We start from the raw sequence: 21,703 nt of genomic DNA on the forward strand, positions 1-21,703 counted from the left end.
CATTAATCCATCCACCATCATACTATATCTTTTATTTGTTCAAACATCCATTAAAAATTTCCCAATCTTCCAAGAATCCATCCCACAGGCTCCTGATCGTGCTGGAACAGGTTTAGGTCTCCTAATTCAAGTGAAGGGGAAATATATAGAAGACGTCCAAAGGCGTCCTACAGCACTGCGTGTCTCCAAATTTGTGGGAACAGTTTTAGGAAGAAGCACAAACGACTGGAAAAATCCGGTGTTCCAATACTTTTGCAGACAGAGTAATAGAGTATCTGAATCAAGTATAAAAACCAGTAGTACTTAGAACAGTTCACAAAAGATTCTCGGGATATCACGTGAACAAAACGTGTAATATTCTCAACAGAAATAACGTGATTTAGTCGTTCTGTACTCCAGCACACGACTACAATGATAGTGTTCAGTGTTACTGTGTAAGATAAAAACAATTTTAGTATTATTGTGTAAACTAGAAATGATAAAAAAAATAAGCATCAGTGTAAAAAAACAGAACATGTCAGTAAGCCAGTGTATTAATAATAAATAAATAAAAACAAAGACACGAGATTGTGAAAGAATCGCAGACAGCAGCAGGTTAAAACTGATTGTACGTTAGGATTTTATTAGCGTCTTCTAACATCGATGTTGATAAGTTAATGACAACAGTCGCATCCAAACAACATAAACGCACACGTCCCCCCGTCCCCCCCACTATACATTTATTGCATCAGGCTTCTTTTCTCTTTTGGCTGCTCATGTGCAGAAATAAGATGAACCTGTGCAGAGAACCCCAGCAGGAAGTATCTCATGTCACATGACCAGTAAAGGATGCGGCGTGATCACAGCAGCGAGCGCGGAGGTCATGATTTCGGAAAGGAGAAAAAAAAAAAACTGAGAACCGGTACGGTGTCGGTGCTGCTTCGGAGTTCAGTTTGTAGGCAGAGTCAGTGAGTGTGTGTGTGTGTGTGTGTGTGTGTGTGTGTGTGTGTGTGTGTGTGTGTGTGTGTGGACGAGGCTCTTCAGAGGAAGCCTTCTTTCCTGAACTGCTCCTGCAGGATGTTCTTGTACTCGTCGAAGCCGCCGTCGATGCGCTGCACTCGTCCCGCCTCGCACACCCACAGCTCCTTACACACCAGCCGGATGAGGCGCTCGTCGTGCGACACCAACACGACGCCACCCTGAGGCAGGAAATCAAATAAGAACGAATTGGGACTAAATGTGGAATGCGACGCTCAAAAATCACATGACCAGGTGTCCCAATACTTTTGGAAATATAGTGAATGTAAATATTTATAGAATTAATTTAAAATATATACAAACACTTCTGCACCCACTTGTAAATAATTATAAAAAATCTTTATTTAATTCTTTCGGTTTTTTGTTTAAGCATCGCTCCGTCACCTGAGAGGACTTTTCTCAGAACTGAAAGAAGAACCTGATCGCTCGACACCAGCTGGACTTCACTTACCTTGAAAACGTTTAATGACTTTGCGAGGGCTTCGATGGTTTCCATGTCCAGGTGATTGGTCGGCTCGTCGAGGATGTAAAAGTTGGGACTGGAATCGAAAAAAAGAGTTAAAATTCAAGATGATGCAATTATACAGATACGTGAGGTCAGCAAAAGTACTGGGACACCTGACTTTTTTTTTTCTTCCCCTGGCCGTATGAGGTTCTTCCACAAATGGTTACCAAAAAAATTGGAGGTACAACATTGTATATGGATCTGGAATCTTTTGAATTTTCCCTTCAATTAAAATGGTTGCTGCATGACAAGGCTCCTGTGCGCAAACCCAGCTCCATGGAGATACAAGGGTTGGAGTGGAAGATCTCCTGCTATAGAGCCCCGAACCCTATTGAAGACCTTTGAGATTAATGTGAATACACCCCAGACCTATGGATGGATGGATGGATTCATGGATGCTTGAACAATTAGAAAATGTAGTAAGTATGGATGGATAAATGGATGGATGGAAGGATGGATGGATGCCTGAACAATTAGAAAATGTAGTAAGTATGGATGGATAAATGGATGGATGAAATGGATGGATGGATGCCTGAACAATTAGAAAATGTAAGTATGGATGGATGGATAGATGGATGGATGGATAGATGGAACAATTAGAAAATGTAAGTATGGATGGATAGATGGATGGATGGATGCTTGAACAATTAGAAAATGTAATAAGTATGGATTGATGGATGGATGGGAGAATGGATGGATGGATGGATGCCTGAACAATTAGAAAATGTAAGTATGGATGGATGGATGCATGCTTGAACAATTAGAAAATGTAGTATGGGTGGATGGATGAATGGATGCTTGAATAATTAGAAAATGGATGGATGGATGGATGGATGGATGGATAGGAAACATATGATGAATAGACCTACAAATGGATTATGACCAATTAGAAAAAGTACTCTAAAGGAAGGAGGGATGGATGGATGGATGAACAGAAAATCCTCACCTCACCTACATCAGAACCTGACTTCAGTAACACCCTTGTGGCTGCATTTCACACAAATCTTCACATAATCTAGTAGAACATCTTCCCAGAAGAATGGAGATCATTAATAATAATAGCAAATGGGCACTGAATGCAAAGGATGATGTTCAAAAGGATCACAAGAATCTTATGGTCAGGTGTCCACAGACTTTTGTCCGTATAGTGTTTATTAAACTGTCACACACACACACACACACACACACACACACACACACACACACACACACACACATTACCAAGGCATGGTCATCTGAGCAAAAGCTACACGGCTCTTCTGGCCTCCAGAAAGACTGGCCACAGGCCGCATGGCCAGCTCACCGCTGATCCCGTACCTCCCCAGCTGACGCCTGTAGTCCTCCTCTGTCTGACCTGAACACGGCACACAAAATAATAACGAGGGAAACGTCATTGTGAGTTCTTTAGCTACGAGATGACGAGTGTGATGGTGTTGATGTCGGCGTATAGATAAGGAGGCGCACAGATAACCGGACTAAAGCGCCGCTGCATCACTCTCTCTATACAGATATGACTCCATATGGGATTGTTGAATGAAACCGTGGTTAAACAAAAGTAATTAAATATTGGAGGAAGCATGCGGTTAATTATAAAAGGTGAAGACGCTGGTTGTTCAGGGTTCGTTCGTTCATGTGATTATGGCTTTATAGTGAAGCATGGGATTATGGATTATGGAGGTCACACTGTACCGGGAAACTTGCTGAGAAGAAGCTCCACTGAACAGGCGTTGAGGTCCAGCTGGTCTACGTGGTGCTGACTGAAATAGCCGATCTTCAGGTTTCTGTTGGAAAACACCAAATCAGCTCATTTCACTGCTGCTCACTTGATCAGTGTTGGCTTATGTATTGATTATTAGATATTAGGTATAAAATGATGCATTAAACCGTGAAATTACATATGAAATCATGTCTAAATTATCTTTTAAAATTTCATTGTGTGAAATTATGTACAGAATGATGTAATTATCTATAAAACTGAGCAACTATTTATGAAATTATGTAAAAAAATTAGTAAATTTTTACATAAATGTAAAATTATGTATGAGATTACTCATGTAATTAGGAATACATTTACGAGGAATTATGTATGAAATGAAGTGAAATTGTAAACTTGTGTACAAATGTATTAAATTATCTAAAAGATTATGAATGAAATGTATAAAATTGTGAAATTACGAATGAAATTGTGTGAAATTGAGCAAGTATTTATGAAATTGTGAAATATTTAAGTTATGAAGAAAAAAAGGTATAAAGTAATATGAAATTCTGTATAAACTTTATAAACCTATGCCTAAATTATGTATAAAATTCTTAACTATCAAAAGAGATTGTGTAAAAATTTAAACATTTTGGATTAAAATGTGTGAAATTATGTACAAAATAATTTAATTATCTATTAAATTGAGCAATTATATATGGCATTATGTGAAATTGTAAACGTATATATAAAAATATGCATGAAAAGGTAAAATTGTGTGTGAAATTAAAACTTGTGTAAATTACATATGAAATTGTGTATAAAATTAAGTGAAATTGTAAACTTGCATGTCAAAAAACGAAATTATCAAAAATTGTGTATAAAATTATGTAATTATATATGAATTTGCGGGTAATTAGGTATGAAATGATTGCATTGTGTCCGAATTATGTACGAAATTTAGTGAAAATGTAAACTTGTGCTCAAAATTAGGAAATTATGTAAAAAAAAAATTTATAAAATGATTCATAAATTTGTGACATTGTGTATAAAATAATGTGTAGAATTATGTACAAAATAATGTAATTATCTATTAAATTGAGCAATTATATATGGCATTATTTGAAATTGTAAACCTATATATAAAAATATGCATGAAAAGGTGAAATTGTGTGTAAAATTAAAACCTGTGTAAATTACATATGAAATGATGTATAAAATCTTTTGAAAAAACTTGCATATTAAAAAACAAAATGATCAAAAATTCTTTATAAAAGTATGTAATTATATATGAATTTGGTATTAAATGATTGCGTTGCGTCTGAATTATGTAAGAAATTAAGTGAAAATGTAAAGTTATGAATAAAATGTTTAAGTATGTGTGAAATTATTATGCAATTCTATGAATATGAATATATATATATATATATATATATATATATATATATATATATATATATATATATATATATATATATATATATATATATATATATATATATACACACACACAACTTTTTATTCAGGTGCTGAGTTGAAAGATGCTACCCTCATCAGGTCTCACCTGTGAGCGTGTCTGGTGCCACTTATAGGCGTGAGATCACCCATCAGCAGCTTCAGTAACGTGGACTTCCCCGCACCATTTTCACCTACCTGCAAAAAAAAAAAAAAAAAAAAGATTCTGACACAAACAAGGCATTCAGAAGCAGCTCGGTCTCGCTTCATAAATCAGAATCCAGGAATTCTGTTCAGCGCTGCATTTTACTGTTTAACCGACACGTGGTCACGTACGATGCAGATCCGGGAGTCGAGATCGGCGGAGACGCAGAGGCCGGTGAACAGCCGCTGCTGGGGCGTGTAGTAAAACTCCAACTCATCCAACTGCAGAATGGGAGGAGACAGCTTCTCGAAATTATCTGGAAAACTGGGAAAACATCGAGTTTCGTGAAAAAGGCGAACGAGGTACATCTGTTCTTCTTTATCTAGGGTGCATAACTATTCAAGATTTTATATAAAACAAAGTACTGCTACTTTCTGTATTCTGCTGGTGGCATTAAAGGTTTTTCTAGAGCTTCGGTTCATCCACAAATACAATCTTAATGTCAGTAAATGTGCTTTTTAAACACTCAGAGCAACAACTGAACCAAAAAAAAAAATCATCTAGATAAAATAAAAAGATAGAAGTTAGCAGACACCTGACTAGAAGATTGTTTTTTGCTCGTTTTTGAACATCCCATTCCACATTTAGTCCCCGTTTGCCGTTATAGTGACTCTTCTCTTCTCTACACTAGATTTTGTGGAGATTTACAGAAATTTCATTCGCTGGAGCAGATTTGGGTCTCCTGGTTCAAGTGAAGGGAAAATCTCAAAAAGCTCCTGCATCCTATACAATTGTGTGCCTCCAGATTTGTGGTAACAGTTTGAGAAGAACAATATGTGGCTGGAAAAGTCAGGGGTCCCAATACTTTTGTTGTGTATATAATTCTGGAATTCTGGAGAATTCCATACAGCTATTATTCAGTTCATGAAATTAATGCTTTTGGCTCAATTTTTTTTCGCCTAAGATTTTCAATGAGCAGTTGAAGGTTAAGGGCCTTGCTCAGGGGCCCAGCAATGGCAGCTAAGTGGGATTTCAAAATGGGACCTTCTGAAGTCAACATGTTTCCACACAGACTTTTGAGCAAAACTCTTGTTCTTAAACTCACCGTAAAATGACTTCGGACTCCTTTTCTATTGGTTTAAGTTCAGGGCTGTTGAAGGGGAAGAGAAAAAAAAAAAGAGTGATGCAAGTGTAGTGAACTTGATGGTGATCAGTATGAAGGAGGGATGAAAGAAGGAGGAATGATGGGGTCTCACTTACAGTTTCTCTAAAAGCTTCAGCTTGCTCTGCACCTGTGTAGCTCTGTTCGCGTTGTACCGGAACCTGTCAATGAATACCTGGTTTACACACACACACACACACACACACACACACACACACACACACACACGCGGGCCATTATGACATTTACATTGAGTAAACAGGTCAGAGACGGTGCACTGTGCCTTTACTGCAGGAAATTGTGAAATTATGTATGGAACTGTTTGAATATATGAAATATTTATGAAAGTGTGAAATTTCGTATTATGAATAAAATGAGGTATTAAATTATGTGAATTCAGGTTTGCAATTTATAAACCTATGTATGAAATTTTGTATGAAATGGCAAATTGTAAATCTGTGCATAAAATGATAAACTTGTGTAAATTAGATATGAAATGAGGTATAAAATTGTAAAATTATCTAAGAAATTATGTAGATTATGTATGTAATTACAAATGAAATTAAATTAAAATTATGTATGGATTTGTTCAAGAGTTTAGAAACTTGTGAAATTTTAAAGATATTAATAAAATGATGTATAAAATGATGTAAAACTGTAATCTTATTTAAATTTGTATACAATCATTTGTGCAAATTATAAAAAAAATATATATATATATATATAAATATAAAACATTTTATTTATGTAAAATTATGTATGAAATCAGAACTTTTAGTTTATTTGCTATTTGAAAAAAATAAAGTAAATATGCATTCTCAAAATTTTATTTATTTATTTATATATATATATATATATATATATATATATATATATATATATATATATATATATATATATATATATATATAATTAATTAATTTATTTATTTTAGGGCTGTCAAAAGTAGCACATTTTATATATATATATATATATATATATATATATATATATAGATAGATATAAATAATGCGTTAACAAAATTAATTTTAACAGCACTAATTTTATTAACACAGCACACATTTCTGTAAATATAAAAGTATAAATAAATATACATAAATAAATATAAAAAACTCCACAGAAAAATTATTTTGAATCACTAAACGTTTGTTTTACAGATGCGGCGAGTTTCAAATCAAAACCAAAATCCTCCATGATGCGCACATCCGGCAATTAAAACCGTCCGTGTGGAAACATTGCAAAAGTTCCGTTTAGTGTCCTGATGATTTACGTCATTTAAAAAACACCATAATTACATTAAAACATTACAAGTATACTTAGTCTTCATGCTCTATGTTGAGTTCGGTTTCATGAATAATAAAAATACATTTGCATAAAGCATCAATATTTATCCATGTGCATAGCTCTTGAAAGTATAGTGAAGGTAAAGAATTCATAGTAAATTTAATTAATATAAATATTACAATAATTAACGTGAAAAATAAAATGAAAACATATACAGGAGTGTGTGTGTTTATACCTGTATGTGTTCTCTGTACTGTAACTGAGCCTCGTACTCCCGTTGCTGGTTCTTCAGTCGGTCCTCTTTCGTCTTGATGAAGTTCTCGTAATCGCCACGGTAACTGTCCAGACGCTGCGAGTGCAGGTGGATGATGTCGGTCACAACAGCGTTCAGAAAGTTACGATCGTGAGACACCACAAGGATGGTGGACTGCCATGTCTGGGGTCACACACACACACACACACACACACACACACACACACACACACACACACACACACACACACACACACACACACACACACACACACACACAGATACAATGTGTAAACAGCACTACAACATGTATATAACGTATAAAAAAAAAATAGTCTGCCAAATTGTGCATGTTTGGGTTTATTATTTCTTTACAGTTTCTTTAAATGATGACGAGTCGGTAGAACCTCACAGTCTGATATTAAAGTCACATACACAACTGTAACCCAGAACCATGTGCACTGAAATACTTCTATCCACTGTTCAGACAAAAATATATAAGAATAAAAAAAACATACAAATTTAAATTAAAATAATAAAGAAATATTTTCACTGTTATATTGCAGCCATTTGCTAAAATCATTTAAGTTTATTTCTTTTCCTCATTAATATACACATAGAACCCCGTATTGACAGAAAAACACAGAATTGTTGACATTTTTGCAGATTTATTAATAAAGACAAATATTACATGGTCCTAAGTATTCAGACCCTTTGCTGTGACACTCATATATTTAACTCAGGTGCTATCCATTTCTTCTGATCATCCTTGAGATGGTTCTACACCTTCATTTGAGTCCAGCGGTGTTTGATTATACTGATTGGACTTGATTAGAAAACCACACACCTGTCTATATAAAGACCTTACAGATCACAATGCATCTCAGAGCAAATGAGAATCATGAGGTCAAAGGAACTGCCTGAGGAGCTCAGAGACAGAATTGTGGCAAGGCACAGATCTGGCCAAGGTTACAAAAAAAGTTCTGCTGCACTTAAGGTTCCTAAGAGCACAGTGGCCTCCATAATCCTTTAATGGAAGACTTTTGGGACGACCAGAACTCTTCCTACAGCTGGCTGTCTGGCCAAACTGAGCTATCAGGGGAGAAGAGCCTTGGTGAGAGAGGTAAAGAAGAACCCAAAGATCACTGTGGCTAAGCTCCAGAGATGCAGTCGGGAGATGGGAGAAAGTTGTAGAAAGTCAACCATCACTGCAGCCCTCCACTAGTCAGGGCTTTATGGCAAAGTGGCCCGACGGAAGCCTTAGTGCAAGACACATGAAAGCCCGCATGGAGTTTGCTAAAAAAAACACCTGAAGGACTCCAAGGATGGTGAGAAATAAAATTCTCTGGTCTGATAAGACCAAGATAGAACTTTTTGTCCTTAATTCTAAGCAGTATGTGTGGAGAAAACCAGGCACTGCTCATCACCTGTCCAATACAGTCCCAACAGTGAAGCATGGTGGTGGAAGCATCATGTTGTGGGGGTGTTTTTCAGCTGCAGGGACAGGACGACTAGTTGCAATCAAGGAAAAGATGAATGTGGCCAAGTACAGGGATATCCTGGACGCAAACCTTCTCCAGAGTGCTCTGGACCTCAGACTGGGCCAAAGGTTTACCTTCCAACAAGACAATGATTTTAAGCACACAGCTAAAATAAAGAAGGAGTGGCTTCACAACAACTCCGTGACTGTTCTTGAATGGCCCAGCCAGAGCCCTGACTTAAACCCAATTGAGCATCTTTGGAGAGACCTAAAAAATGGCTGTCCACCAACGTTTACCATCCAACATGACAGAACTGGAGAGGATCTGCAAGGAGGAATGGCAGAGGATCCCCGAATCCAGGTGTGAAAAACTTGTTGCATCTTTCCCAAAAAGACTCTTGGCTGTATTAGATCAAAAGGGGGCTTCTATTAAATACTGAGCAAAGGGTCTGAATACTTAGGACCATGTGATATTTCAGTTTTTCTTTTTTAATAAATCTGCAACAATGTCAACAATTCTGTGTTTTTCTGTCAATATGGGGTGCTATGTGTACATTAATGTGAAAAAAAGAAATGAACTTAAACGATTTTAGCAAATGGCTGCAATATAACAAAGAGTGAAATATTTAAGGGGGTCTGAATACTTAAAACATTTTCCGATTACCCTCTGCAGCATCTACTATGCATATTGTAATAAATTAATTGAAAAGAAAATTGCACTTTCATTTGATCGTTCTGATTATTTTATTTTTGTTAATTGTGGGATTTAATTGATCATAATTGCCTTGATTTTTTTTATAGTGCAAAAACATCTGAATAAATAATGTACTGCATAAAAATAATAAAAACTGAATTCAAATTTTCTATTTAATCTCTGCAGAGTTTCTGTCATAGATAAAAATGTAATAAAATCGAATGGAAAAAACGGGATGCGCATAATAAGAGAAGATTTTACAAACACTGATTATTGTAATAGTGCATAAAGAGCACCAGTAAAAGTCTCTCTACAGACTCGTGAGTCTCACCTGTAAATAGGTCTCTAACCACAGAATGGCTCGCACGTCCAACATGTTTGTGGGCTCTGATAGCATGAAACGATTGGGGGGGGAGGGGAGGGAGAGAAAAATAATTAATGATGTTAAATGAAGGATTTTCTCAATCACACAGTTCATGTTTTACTTCAATGGAAATCGGATTGTACTCACCGTCAAGTAACAAAAGGTCCGGCCTGAAAAAACAGAGGGAGTCTCAGTACAGAAATGAGGAGGTTTATAACAAAATGATGATAAATAAATAAATAAACAAATACCGAAGCGAGTTTATGAAGCGAGACGTGAGATGGTGTTTTGAGGAAAACTGAATATTATGGGATGTATTTGAAAAAGTGTTGCATATGTTCATTAAGGCTTGTATTTTATTATAATTTTCCTTTACATTTGTGACATTTCTCAATGCCATAACCACCAATCTACCACCTCCCCAATCCAACCCCACCCCACATTTTTATACAATAATCCCTTTATTGTATAATCTACTAAAATAATAATAAGCAAATTAATACAGTTAATATTTTTTAAACAAATACAAGTATTTGTCTCTGTTTTGCTCCACATCTATACAGTGCACACACACACACACACACACACACACACACACACACACACACACACACACACACACACAGAGTAATGCCCATATTGAGGTTATGAACCATTATTACATTTCAACATCAAACACATGAAGGAAGTGATGAGGGCATGGTGATGCACAACAAGGAAAACAATTCCATGTTCTTCCGCTCCAGTTCGTTTTTTTTCGCGTAATTAAAGATTATTATTTCTTTTTTAATGAATTGAGATCTCCTCACCTTGCAAACAGGGCTCGTGCTAACGCTAACCTCATTCTCCAGCCACCGGAAAATTCTCTGTGAAGAAAAACACACACGTGAGCAAACAATTTGGGTGGGGAAAAAACCCTGCTTTATCCTGGATTAATGTGGAACTATTTGCCATGATTAAAGAATCCTTCTGCATTTCTGGGCCAGAAAAAAAAACCTGGCCTGAAATGAAACCTAGCTCTTACATTAGCTGCATGTTGCAGTAAAACCCATTTCTTCTAAAGTTGTAGATTACTGCTAGTCTGGAAATAAAACTTTACAGACGGCTGCTTTAAAACGTATAAAATGCACATTTCGTTTAATTTGTTATAATACAGCTAAATATTTCTCTTTTTTCATGCAAATTGCTTGATTTTATTCATAGTTTCAATTCAGGTGATGAATTGCAGCAGATGAAATGAAGTCATGTGTGAGGAAATTTCTAAACCAGATGTGTTTAAAGCTTCTGCATTTCAGGGCCAGAAAAACAAACAAAAAAAAGTCAAATCAAATCTTTAATCTTTTTAAGTTGGGTAAAAACAACTCTTTAAAGTTCTGACACAATGTCCAAAAAACTCTGAAACCTTACAAATGGCTGCTTTAAAACGTACAACACGATTTATTTCATTTAATTTAAATTTAATTGAAAAATTTGATTTTTACATTTGAAATTTTACAATTTTAAATGCCCAAGAAACGGAAAATAGAAAATAAAAAAAATAAATAAAAAAAAAAAAGACTTATCTGGTGCTTGTAAGTGGATTTCTTTTAAAGCTGTGTAAAAACCACCTAATGTCCAGAAACTTTACAGATGGCTGCTTTAAAACGTATAATAAGACTTCATTTAATTTGTCATAATCTAAAAAAATATTTTTTTCCTCATGTAAAATGCATGATTTTCTTTTTAGTTTAAATTCAGGTGCGGGTAAAAGCAATAGATGAAGTGAAATCATGTGTGAGGAAATCTCTGATCCAGATGTGGTTAAAGCTTCCTACTGTATGTCAAGGCCAGGGAAAATAAATAATTAATTAATTAAATAAATAAATAAACTAACCAGAAATGGGGTAGAAAAAGTAAATAAAAAAAAACAACAACAAACAAACAAATATAAACAAACAAAAAAACCTCATCTATTGCATATCTTTAACAGCTGTGTAAAAACAATTCTTACTTCATGTCTAGAAACACTAAAAGCTAAAACCTTACAAACAACTGCTTTTAAAATTTACAACAAACTGATCATTTGGTTCTGAACAAGACTTCGGCTGAAGGTTTCACTCACTTGGTCGGTTGCTGCTGCATTTTGGGGGAAAAACCTAAACCTGCGAGGATCACCGAAGCTCTAATGAAAAGAAAAATACAACAAACGAGCACCTTCATTACACACACGGCTGCAAAGCTGCACCATACTGCCTTCATTACAGTGGTACAGGGTGTGAGGGTTTACCTGGCTGGTGCTTTGTCTGCCTCGATTTCTTCCAGTTTAGCGTAGATTTCTGAGAGACGTATGCTTTCGGTCCCGTCCGCTCTACAAAATAAATAAATAAAAATAAAAACATTTTGAAAAGTCAGAATTTCTAGCAATGATTTCAATAAGCCTGGAATACAATAGAAATTAATCCTAATAAAAAAAACATTAATAATAATACATTTTCTGCATGTTATTGCAAAACCCATTTCATTCAAAGCTCTCTTTTTGAACTGGAACTGTTTTCCCCCCACTTTACATCATCTCATTTCTCCTTCCAGAACCCATTCTTACTCACGTTCCGTTGCTGATGTGGGCGTTGAGCGAGCGTTCCTCTCTGAGCAGCTCCTCTCGGACTGTGTCGCTCTCCAGGACGCTCTGCAGGGCCTCCGTCTCGTCTCCGGCCACCTCCTGCTCCACATGCAGGATGGAGATGTGAGCGGGGACGCGCAGGCTGCGACTCGCCAGCATCTTCAGCAGCGTGGTCTTGCCCAGGCCGTTCCTTCCAATCAGCCCGTACCTGCGTCCGCTCGCCAGGCACAGCTCGGCCCCCTGCAGCAGAGACCTGCGGCGCGAGGAGACACCATGATGACCTTCACGTGTAGACCAATTTCTTATACACTGTTCTTTCTTTTACATGGGCTACGGTCAGCTAGAACTAATTCATATGAATAAAAACAATAACAAAAACAAAACAAAAAAAAAAAAAAAAAAAAAAAACACAATTTGGGGGAAAAATAAAAACAAACCAAAGAGGAAAAAGGAAAAATAAAATCCACAATATGCAATTGGCATAAAGAGATGAGATACAAACTTTATTTGCAGATAAAAGTTTTAACATTTTAATGCAGATTTTATCCACACTGAGTTTTTCCGGCTCGCGTCTATTGCTGGAGCGGCTTAGAAGGTCCGCTGTCCTTACGAGAGCGGCCTCTAGAGGCGAATCGCTGCCGCCGCATGCTGTTTGTTTTTACAAGAGAGACTGCGCGCTAGTGATGGAAAGATCGGATCATTTTTCTTTGAATCTTGTTCATCAAAAAGAACACTTTTTTATTTGGAGTCGTTAAGTTCATTTCGTTCCTTTGATCACAATCAATATAAATTGTTACATTTTCAATAATCCCACCAAAAACGTCCACATACGCCTTTCACTATAGTTTTAATAATTTATATACGTATATATAAGTGCGTAGCATATATGAGTCACGTGACAAAAAAACGAACGGCTCTGACCAGAGGACTCATAAGATAAACTATTCAATTCTGTTTCCTGTAGTCAGTCATTTATTTATTTATTTTTTATATCGATAACTAAACCAACCCAGCTAACGGTAAATTCCACTTTGTGTTCGACCGCTAATACAAACTCTTTAATTCAATATCCAGAATTTATTTGATCCAATTTCAGTTTTCTGAGTATTTCCTCCATCTGCAACAGATCACACCACCACCACCACCACCACCACCACCACCACCAAGGACCCACCATCATCTTTGAACTGCTTCCGTAAAACACGGACATTACAGCGATGTAAACCTCACACTGTTTTAGCAGCTTTACACGGATAACGGGGTTAAGAAAGAATCGAAGATTGAAACAATAACAATCATTTGCACTGCCTGACATTTTACGGAACCTGGGCCAAAATGTATAGCAAAAAATTTGTGTCAGGTGACCCATTACTTTTGGCATTTTTTGGTCATGTGACCCATTTAGCATTTATAAAAAAAAAAAAAAGAAGATTGGATGATGTATTTCAGTTTGGTCATTAAAGATTGATTTCAATTCAACCTTCAGGGACACAAAGTTCACTCGCATCGATTCAAAAAGACGGCAGAAGGAAAAGGAAGTAAGATGAAGCAGGCTGAAGCATCCAAAGATGATTGTTTTGGTGGGCATGTGCAGTACAGGGATGTTGGTTTGTTGGTACTCGCCTCTCTCCGAACGACACGTCGAAGTTCTCTATCCGGATGTCGTAGCTGCGATTCTTCCCGGACAAGTCGACACGGTTCTCCTTCTTACTGCTGGCCTGACTGGCTGAGGCCTCCTCCAGGACCCTGCAAAAATATTCACAGCACAGTTATGAATAATGCATGCGTCTCTGGCCATCGTTTATTAGAGTAATTCATTACTCCGAGCCGGATTTAGCACCGTCCCGAGGACTATTTCTATATACTGCGTTCCAGCTCTTCTTTAAAAAAAAATCTTTTTTTAATCTTGATTTTAAAACCTTTGCTCAATAAATGAATCAATGAAGGACCACGATACTTTAAATTCATGACAGGATTCACAGGCTTTCGAAAGCTTGTGTAAAACTATATATTAGTGGAGAGGGAATAAAATTATAATCTTGTATTGATTGAAAAATTGGAAACAATTTAAAACATTTTTTTATGCTTTTTAAAAAAAACAAGGGGCAAAAAAAAAAACAATAAAGAAAAATAAATAAATAAATACACATGCATACAGAAAATACAAGTCATAATTTTAATATAAACTAATAAAGGAAAAGAGCTTGGACATTTTTATGCACAATATGGACAAAAGTATTGGGACACCCGACTTTTCCAGCCATATGTGTTTTTTTACATTTAATATAAAATTTTCTAAAAGATACGATCTACTTAACTGTTCTACTTATTTCAGCAAACTTTTTAACAAATGTGTGTCCGGGCATAAAACGCTAAAGAATCCCAGCGCCAGCGTTAGTCCCTTCCCCGGCTAACGCTAGCGCTATGGATTCTTTAGCGTTTTCATATATGCGCAAAACAAATCGTATTTCCAGTACGGAGTGAGAAGCCACAGCGACACTGCGCTAACTCTGGTTCCTTTTTTCTGTGTGTATGTTTTTAAATGTGATAATAATCATATAAAATGTGCTCGAAGTGCGAGGTGGAGACTAAACTAACTTGCGGTCCGCCACTTAAAACGTTCCTGAGGGAACTCAGATTTTAACTCTGTTCCCCTAATATATATATTAGTTATATTTATAGATTTTTATGCCACGATTCTATGTTGTTGATATCTTGGGCAATTATGCGCAATAATCCGACCAAAATACTAATAATTAGTTACATGTGCAAAAATGTTTATAGCAAATATTGTAGTCTGACATTTTGGTTTTCACTGCTGATACACACTTCATTTCACTTAATACATACCATAATATTATATTAATATTATATATAATACACACACACACATATATATATATATATATATATATATATATATATATATATATATATATATATATTTTTTTTTTTCCCCTCATTAAATCTTTTTTTCCCTTTGATCTTTTGAGCTTTCATTCCGAGCAACTGCAATCAAACAATTTCCCTGTGGAATCGATAAAGTATTCTTGAACACCTCACCTACATCACTACCTGAGTTGACTAACACACTTGTAGCTGAATCAGCAAAAATCTACTCCAAAATCTGGTGGAACATCTTCCCAGAAGAGTGGAGCTTATTATAACAGCAAATGGGGACTAAATGTGGAACGGAATGTTCATACTCATCTAATGACCAGGTGTCCACAAACTTTTGCCTATGCATCATAGTATAATATCTATATACAGTGATTATTATTATAACATCATATGGCCTCAGGCTTGAGGAACACGGCACACTTACAGTGGGTTTGAGGGTTTCTGCGAGTCTCTTTCGTTCCTCCGCTCGTGCTTAGCTTTCAGCTTCGCCTCGGCTTTCTCCAACTTCTTCGCATTCACCGTCTGAACAGGAGGGAACGTCGTAAGGGCAAGCGAAAGGAAGTGCGCTCAGAAATCAGCAGTAATGCGGGAGAACGTGTTCGTGAACTTCTAAAATGGTGTCAGTGTTGGACAGTAACGACGTAAATGCTATTCGCTATGGTACTTTTTAGTCTTTTTGCGTATCTGTACTCAATTACTCGAGTATTTGAGTTTGGGGAGACTTTTCTTTAACTTCACTACATTTCAAAGTCAATATCTTAAAGTTTACTCAAATACATTGTGCGCAATCAGTCGTTTCCTTTTATTTATGAGGATAAAAACTGGTCAAACACGCAGCGAGTCAGCGATCAGTGTCGAGCATTGAGTCATGCCGTGGTTCACCCAGGGGGCGCCATTCAAGCGAGAACCGCCATTGGTGCTTGGTGGTATCTACTCAGCACCGACATACAGTTCAGCAGCAAGCAGAACATTTAGAAAAGAATAAATGATGAAGAAACTCCAGACTCGAACTCGCCACCACACACCTGTCCTTATTTGAGTGATTTCTTTCTTTTTGTGATGCTGTGGATATTAGTTGCAAAGAAAATGGAATCTAATTTTGTCTGTACTGCTGCCCCAACTGAATTCCCAGTATTCCCATTGTTGAGGGTATTCCCAGTGTTCCCAGTTTTCCCAGTGTACAGGCTATTCCCAGGGTTCTCAGTGAGGATGTGTGTATCTTACCGTGCCCTGGTTTCTCTTCACCATCCAAATGCCCTGCACATCATTAACCGCTGACTCTGCACACAACCACCAAACAAAGCAAACATGAGGTCAGACTTTCATTTATAACATTACACAATCACTCCATCACACCATCACACCATCATGCGGACATGTATGAGGACAGTGTGACAGCAGTAAAGTGTGCAGTAGGAAAGACAGGCTGGTTCAAGGTGAAGGTTGGACGGCATCAAGGATCAGCTCTGAGACCTTTCCTGTTTGCAGTGGTGATGGACAGATTGACAGACGACAGGAGTCTCCATGGACTATGATGTTTGTGGATGATATTGTGGTTTGTAGTGAGAGTAGTGAGCAGGTTGAGAAGAGCCTGGAGAGGTGGAGATATGCACTGGAGAGAAGGGGAATGAAAGTCAGTAGGAGTAAGACAGAGTACATGTGTGTGAATGAGAGGGAGGGCAGTGGAGTGGTGCAGTTGCAGGGAGAAGAGGTGGAGAAGGTGGAGGAGTTCAGGTACCTGGGGTCAACAGTGCAAAGTAATTGAGAGTGTGTTAGAGAAGTGAAGAAAAGAGTGCAGGCAGGGTGGAGTGGGTGGAGAAGAGTGATAGCAGTAATAGGGAAAGTTTATAGGACTGTGATGAGACCTGAGATGTTGTATGGTTTAGAGACAGTGGCATTGAGTAGAAGACAGGAGGTGGAGCTGGAGGTAGCAGAGCTGAAGATGTTGAGGTTTTTCGTTGGGAGTGACGACGAGGGACAGGATTAGAAATTAGTTTATTAGAGGGACAGCCCATGTAGGACGTTTTGGAGACAAGGTGAGGGAGGTGAGATTGAGAGGGTTTAGACATATGCAGAGGAGGGACATGGGGTATATCAGTAGGAGAATGCTGAGGATGGAGCCACCAGGAAGGAGGAAAAGAGGAAGACAAAGGAGGTGATGTAGATGGACAAAGAGGTATGGAGACAGACGATCCACTGTGGAGCAGCCGAAAGAAAAATACAGCCATCACACCATGTCTCCATCACTCACACACCATCTCTCCATCACCCCATCTCTTCATCATACTGTTAATCCTTTCAGCCCAAACACTTGTCACTCCATTAAAACAACAAGCACAACCATCATCATAACATCCCATCTCTCCATCACCCCAAACCTTCATCTCCCCAACACCCCAAACCTCCATCTCTCCAACACCCAAACTCCTCATAGCTGCATCTCCCCAACACCCTAACTCCCCATACCTGCATCTCCCCAACACCCAAACACCCCATACCTCCATCTCCCCAACACCAACTCCCCATACCTCCATCTCTCCAACACCCAAACACCCCATACCTCCATCTCCCCAACACCGACCACCCCATACCTCCGTCTCCCCAACACCCGACCACCCCATACCTCCGTCTCCCCAACACCCGACCACCCCATACCTCCGTCTCCCCAACACCCAAACACCCCATACCTCCGTCTCCCCAACACCCAAACACCCCATACCTCCATCTCCCCAACACCCCATACCTCCATCTCCCCAACACCCCATACCTCCATCTCCCCAACACCCCATACCTCCGTCTCCCCAACACCCGACCACCCCATACCTCCGTCTCCCTAACACCCCATACCTCCATCTCCTAACACCTGACCTCTCCATACCTCCAACTCTCCAACACCTGAACTCCCCATACCTCCATCTCTCCAACACCCAAACCCCTATACCTCCATCTCTCCAACACCTGAACTCCCCATACCTCCACTTGAAACACCCCATACCTCCATCTCCCCAACACCAACACCCCATACCTCCATCTCCCCAACACCCCATACCTCCATCTCCCCAACACCCCATACCTCCATCTCCCCAACACCTGAACTCTCCATACCTCCATCTCTCCAACACCTGAACTCCCCATACCTCCATCTCTTCGACACCCAAACCGCCTATACCTCCATCTCCCCAACACCCAAACACCCCATACCTCCATCTCCCCAACACCAACTCCCCATACCTCCATCTCCCCAACACCCAAACACCCCATACCTCCATCTCGCCAACACCAGAACTCCCCATAGCTCCATCTCTCCAACACCCAAACCCCCTATACCTCCATCTCTCCAACACCCAAACACCCCATACCTCCATCTCCCCAACACTTGAACTCCCCATGCCTCCAAACACCCCATACCTCCATCTCTCCAACACCCAAACACCTCATACCTTCATCACTTTTACGCTTTCACTTTTGGACAAACACATAAAAGATAAACTCACCTGATTCTGCAGAGATCTGAGAGAGTTGCACAGGAGCATCAAGCAGCACCTGCCTCTGATTTGAGTTACAGTTATTGCTAAAAACAGAAAGATGAAGTCAGAGTAAAGAGGAGATACAGACAGACAGGTAAAAGAGAGAGAGAGAGAGAGAGAGAGAGAGAGAGAAAGATATCAGTATACAGTGTATTAAAGGTGAGAAATCTTTGCTCTTCACTTCACATTTTCCAACACGGATTTCTGTTTCTTCTGGTTAACTTTGTAAAACACTTCCACACTCACATCTTCAGCGTGTTGAACAGCTGCAGGCAGATGTCTCGCACGTCGTCTTCGTTTTTCTCTGCACCGACTTCCTGTAAAACTCCACCGATGGCGTCGAACACTTCCTCTCCGTCCTCAAAGTCAGAGCCGCCGCTGTCCAGCACTCCTGCAGCAACACGGTCACATGGACATCGTGAAAAAAAGTCGGCCAAAACAGTTCAAAGCAGTTTTTTTTTTACTTTCTTTTTTATACTTTTGCATTTTCTTCTGTGAACAATTTGAACTAAAACTTTGATTCAATGTAGGGAAACCCCAGGGCCATATTATGAGGTTAATATTGATGATTCTGCTAGTCTCTGTTGAAATATGTCTGCCACTCGAACTCCAAACGCATTTATGCAAATTGGCAGTTTCTGACGCTGGTAATTGTAATAAACATATCTCCTGCAGCAGAGGTAGCTCTTAGTCCTCATTTACTAGTGCTCATGATTCTATCATAGCGTTTAATGGTTTTAGTAACTGCACTTGGGGAAATGTTTAAAGTTATGACTTTTGGGGTTGTCTGACTTTCCTTTCTTAAAATAATGACGGATTGTCTTTTCTTTTTACTTTTATCTACACAACACACACACAGTTGTGTCCTGTATGAGGGTCAGTGAGAGAGAGAGAGAGAGAGAGAGAGAGAGAGAGAGATGTGTCTCAGTGTTACTGTATCACACACACACACACACACACACACACACACACACTTGTGTCTCAGTGTTACTGTTTCTCACACAGAGAGAGAGAGAGAGAGAGAGAGAGAGAGAGAGAGATGTGTCTCAGTGTTACTGTATCACACACACACACACACACACACAGAGTTGTGTCTCAATGTTACTGTTTCTCACACAGAGAGAGAGAGAGAGAGAGAGTTGTGTCTCAGTGTTACTGTATCACACACACACACACACACACACACAGAGTTGTGTCTCAGTGTTACTGTTTCTCACACAGAGAGAGAGAGAGAGAGAGAGAGAGAGAGTTGTGTCTCAGTGTTACTGTATCTCACACACACACACACACACAGACAGAGAGAGAGAAAGAGACAGAGAGAGAGAGAGACAGATGTGTCCTGTATGAGTGTGAGAGAGAGTTGTGTCTCAGTGTTACTGTATCACAGACTAATCACTCCAGTTCATTGATTAAACCCGGGTGAACCGGAAGTGCAGCACATCCTCAGATCTCCACATGATACACTCCCCACTTCCGCCCACGTTATGATTCATAAATCAGCAAAACCGCCGAAGAAGAACCTCCCCCCTCCTCCTCCTCTTCCTTCAGCACTACTCATGTAGCTCCCTGTGCTAACGGCTTCCTCAGTGTTATTAAGTGTATATTCTACTGTGTCGGTATAAGAGTGTTATGGAGGGGTGTTGATCTCTCCTGACTCACCGGTGATATAAGCAAACACTTCAGTGTCGATGTCGGGAAACTCGCTCCTCAGAATGTCCACGTACGTCGCCATGTTGCGCAGCGGTTCCTGCTGACACTCCAGTGCGCATGCGCCGCTCCGGCACCGCTCCGGCTGCCCTTGGTGCCGGTAAGAGCGCGTGGGTTTCTGGGTACAATAAAAACTTAACGCTTTTTATTATCGGGTTTTTTAATGACAAAAAATACGTGTTTAAAATTTTAATAAAGTTGTTTCGTGTAAAATAATGAACCTTTCGACCCAAAAAAATCATGGAAAAGAAAACACAGATGCTCCTTAAAAAAAAAAAAAATCTGAATATATCAACATGTGTATGAATATGCAAATTAGATTCCCGCCCCCAACCGAAAGGGCCACACCCTCTTTTCATAGATTAACATATATGGTATAATGATATTTTCAATTAATTTCAATTCAGTTTTATTTGTATAGCGCGTTTAGCAATGGACATTCCCTCAAAGAAGCTTTGCACAAATAAATAAAGTTGTAATGTACAACAAGTTCCTTATCATTGTAATTTTATTTAAATTTTATTTTGTATTTTATTTTAATCCTTAAGAGGAACCATGTCCATTCATTACAGTTTCATCATTGTTGAGATGTTTAGTGATAGATGCTTAAATGCAGAACCGCTCATGCAACCTGAAGTCCTGATCCATTGTAGCAGACTGTTTATATTAATTCCAATCTAAATCCATCCTCGTCGTTCTTGAGCTGCTCAAGATCTTCATGGATCTGTACACTGTTCATGTGGAACCATCCTCGGGTACACAGAATGTGAAAAAACACATCCAGATCTGAAGTGAAGAACCAGAGGAACACAGGCATGTGGTAGCTCAGTGGTTAAGGGTCTGGGTTACTGTTTAAAAGGTTGGTGGTTCAACCTCTGGTATTGCTCCATTTCCGTTCTTGACCCTCTGCGCTG

The 21,703-nt window shown here is 38.6% G+C and overlaps 1 protein-coding gene across 1 annotated transcript; it reads right to left on the reverse strand.

Annotated features, from left to right (window-relative positions):
* Positions 1-595: 595 nt before the first annotated feature.
* Positions 596-20,898, reverse strand: abcf3 (ATP-binding cassette, sub-family F (GCN20), member 3). Its single transcript, XM_046852615.1, has 21 exons — positions 20,742-20,898; positions 19,329-19,473; positions 19,050-19,126; positions 16,780-16,835; positions 15,980-16,077; positions 14,278-14,400; positions 12,641-12,907; positions 12,322-12,402; positions 12,157-12,216; positions 10,865-10,921; positions 10,203-10,225; positions 10,023-10,078; positions 7,500-7,700; positions 6,079-6,155; positions 5,924-5,968; positions 5,010-5,142; positions 4,783-4,871; positions 3,212-3,303; positions 2,744-2,876; positions 1,469-1,556; positions 596-1,178 (listed from the first exon to the last, which is right to left on the reverse strand). The coding sequence occupies exons 1-21, from the start codon at positions 20,812-20,814 to the stop codon at positions 1,020-1,022; spliced, it is 2,133 nt and encodes a 710-aa protein (XP_046708571.1). The 5' UTR covers positions 20,815-20,898; the 3' UTR covers positions 596-1,019.
* Positions 20,899-21,703: the final 805 nt, after the last annotated feature.

Source organism: Silurus meridionalis, chromosome 6, assembly GCF_014805685.1.
Source record: "Silurus meridionalis isolate SWU-2019-XX chromosome 6, ASM1480568v1, whole genome shotgun sequence".
Taxonomy (NCBI): domain Eukaryota; kingdom Metazoa; phylum Chordata; class Actinopteri; order Siluriformes; family Siluridae; genus Silurus; species Silurus meridionalis.

Coding starts and splice junctions, on each gene's coding strand:
- abcf3 (XM_046852615.1), bottom strand. CDS start 20,814: ATGGCGACGTACGTGGACATTCTGAGGAGCGAGTTTCCCGACATCGAC. Junction 10,226..10,864: donor GCACGAGCCCTGTTTGCAAG/GTGAGGAGATCT, acceptor CTGTTTTTTCAG/GCCGGACCTTTTGTTACTTG. Junction 3,304..4,782: donor GGCACCAGACACGCTCACAG/GTGAGACCTGAT, acceptor GTTTTCCAACAG/AAACCTGAAGATCGGCTATT.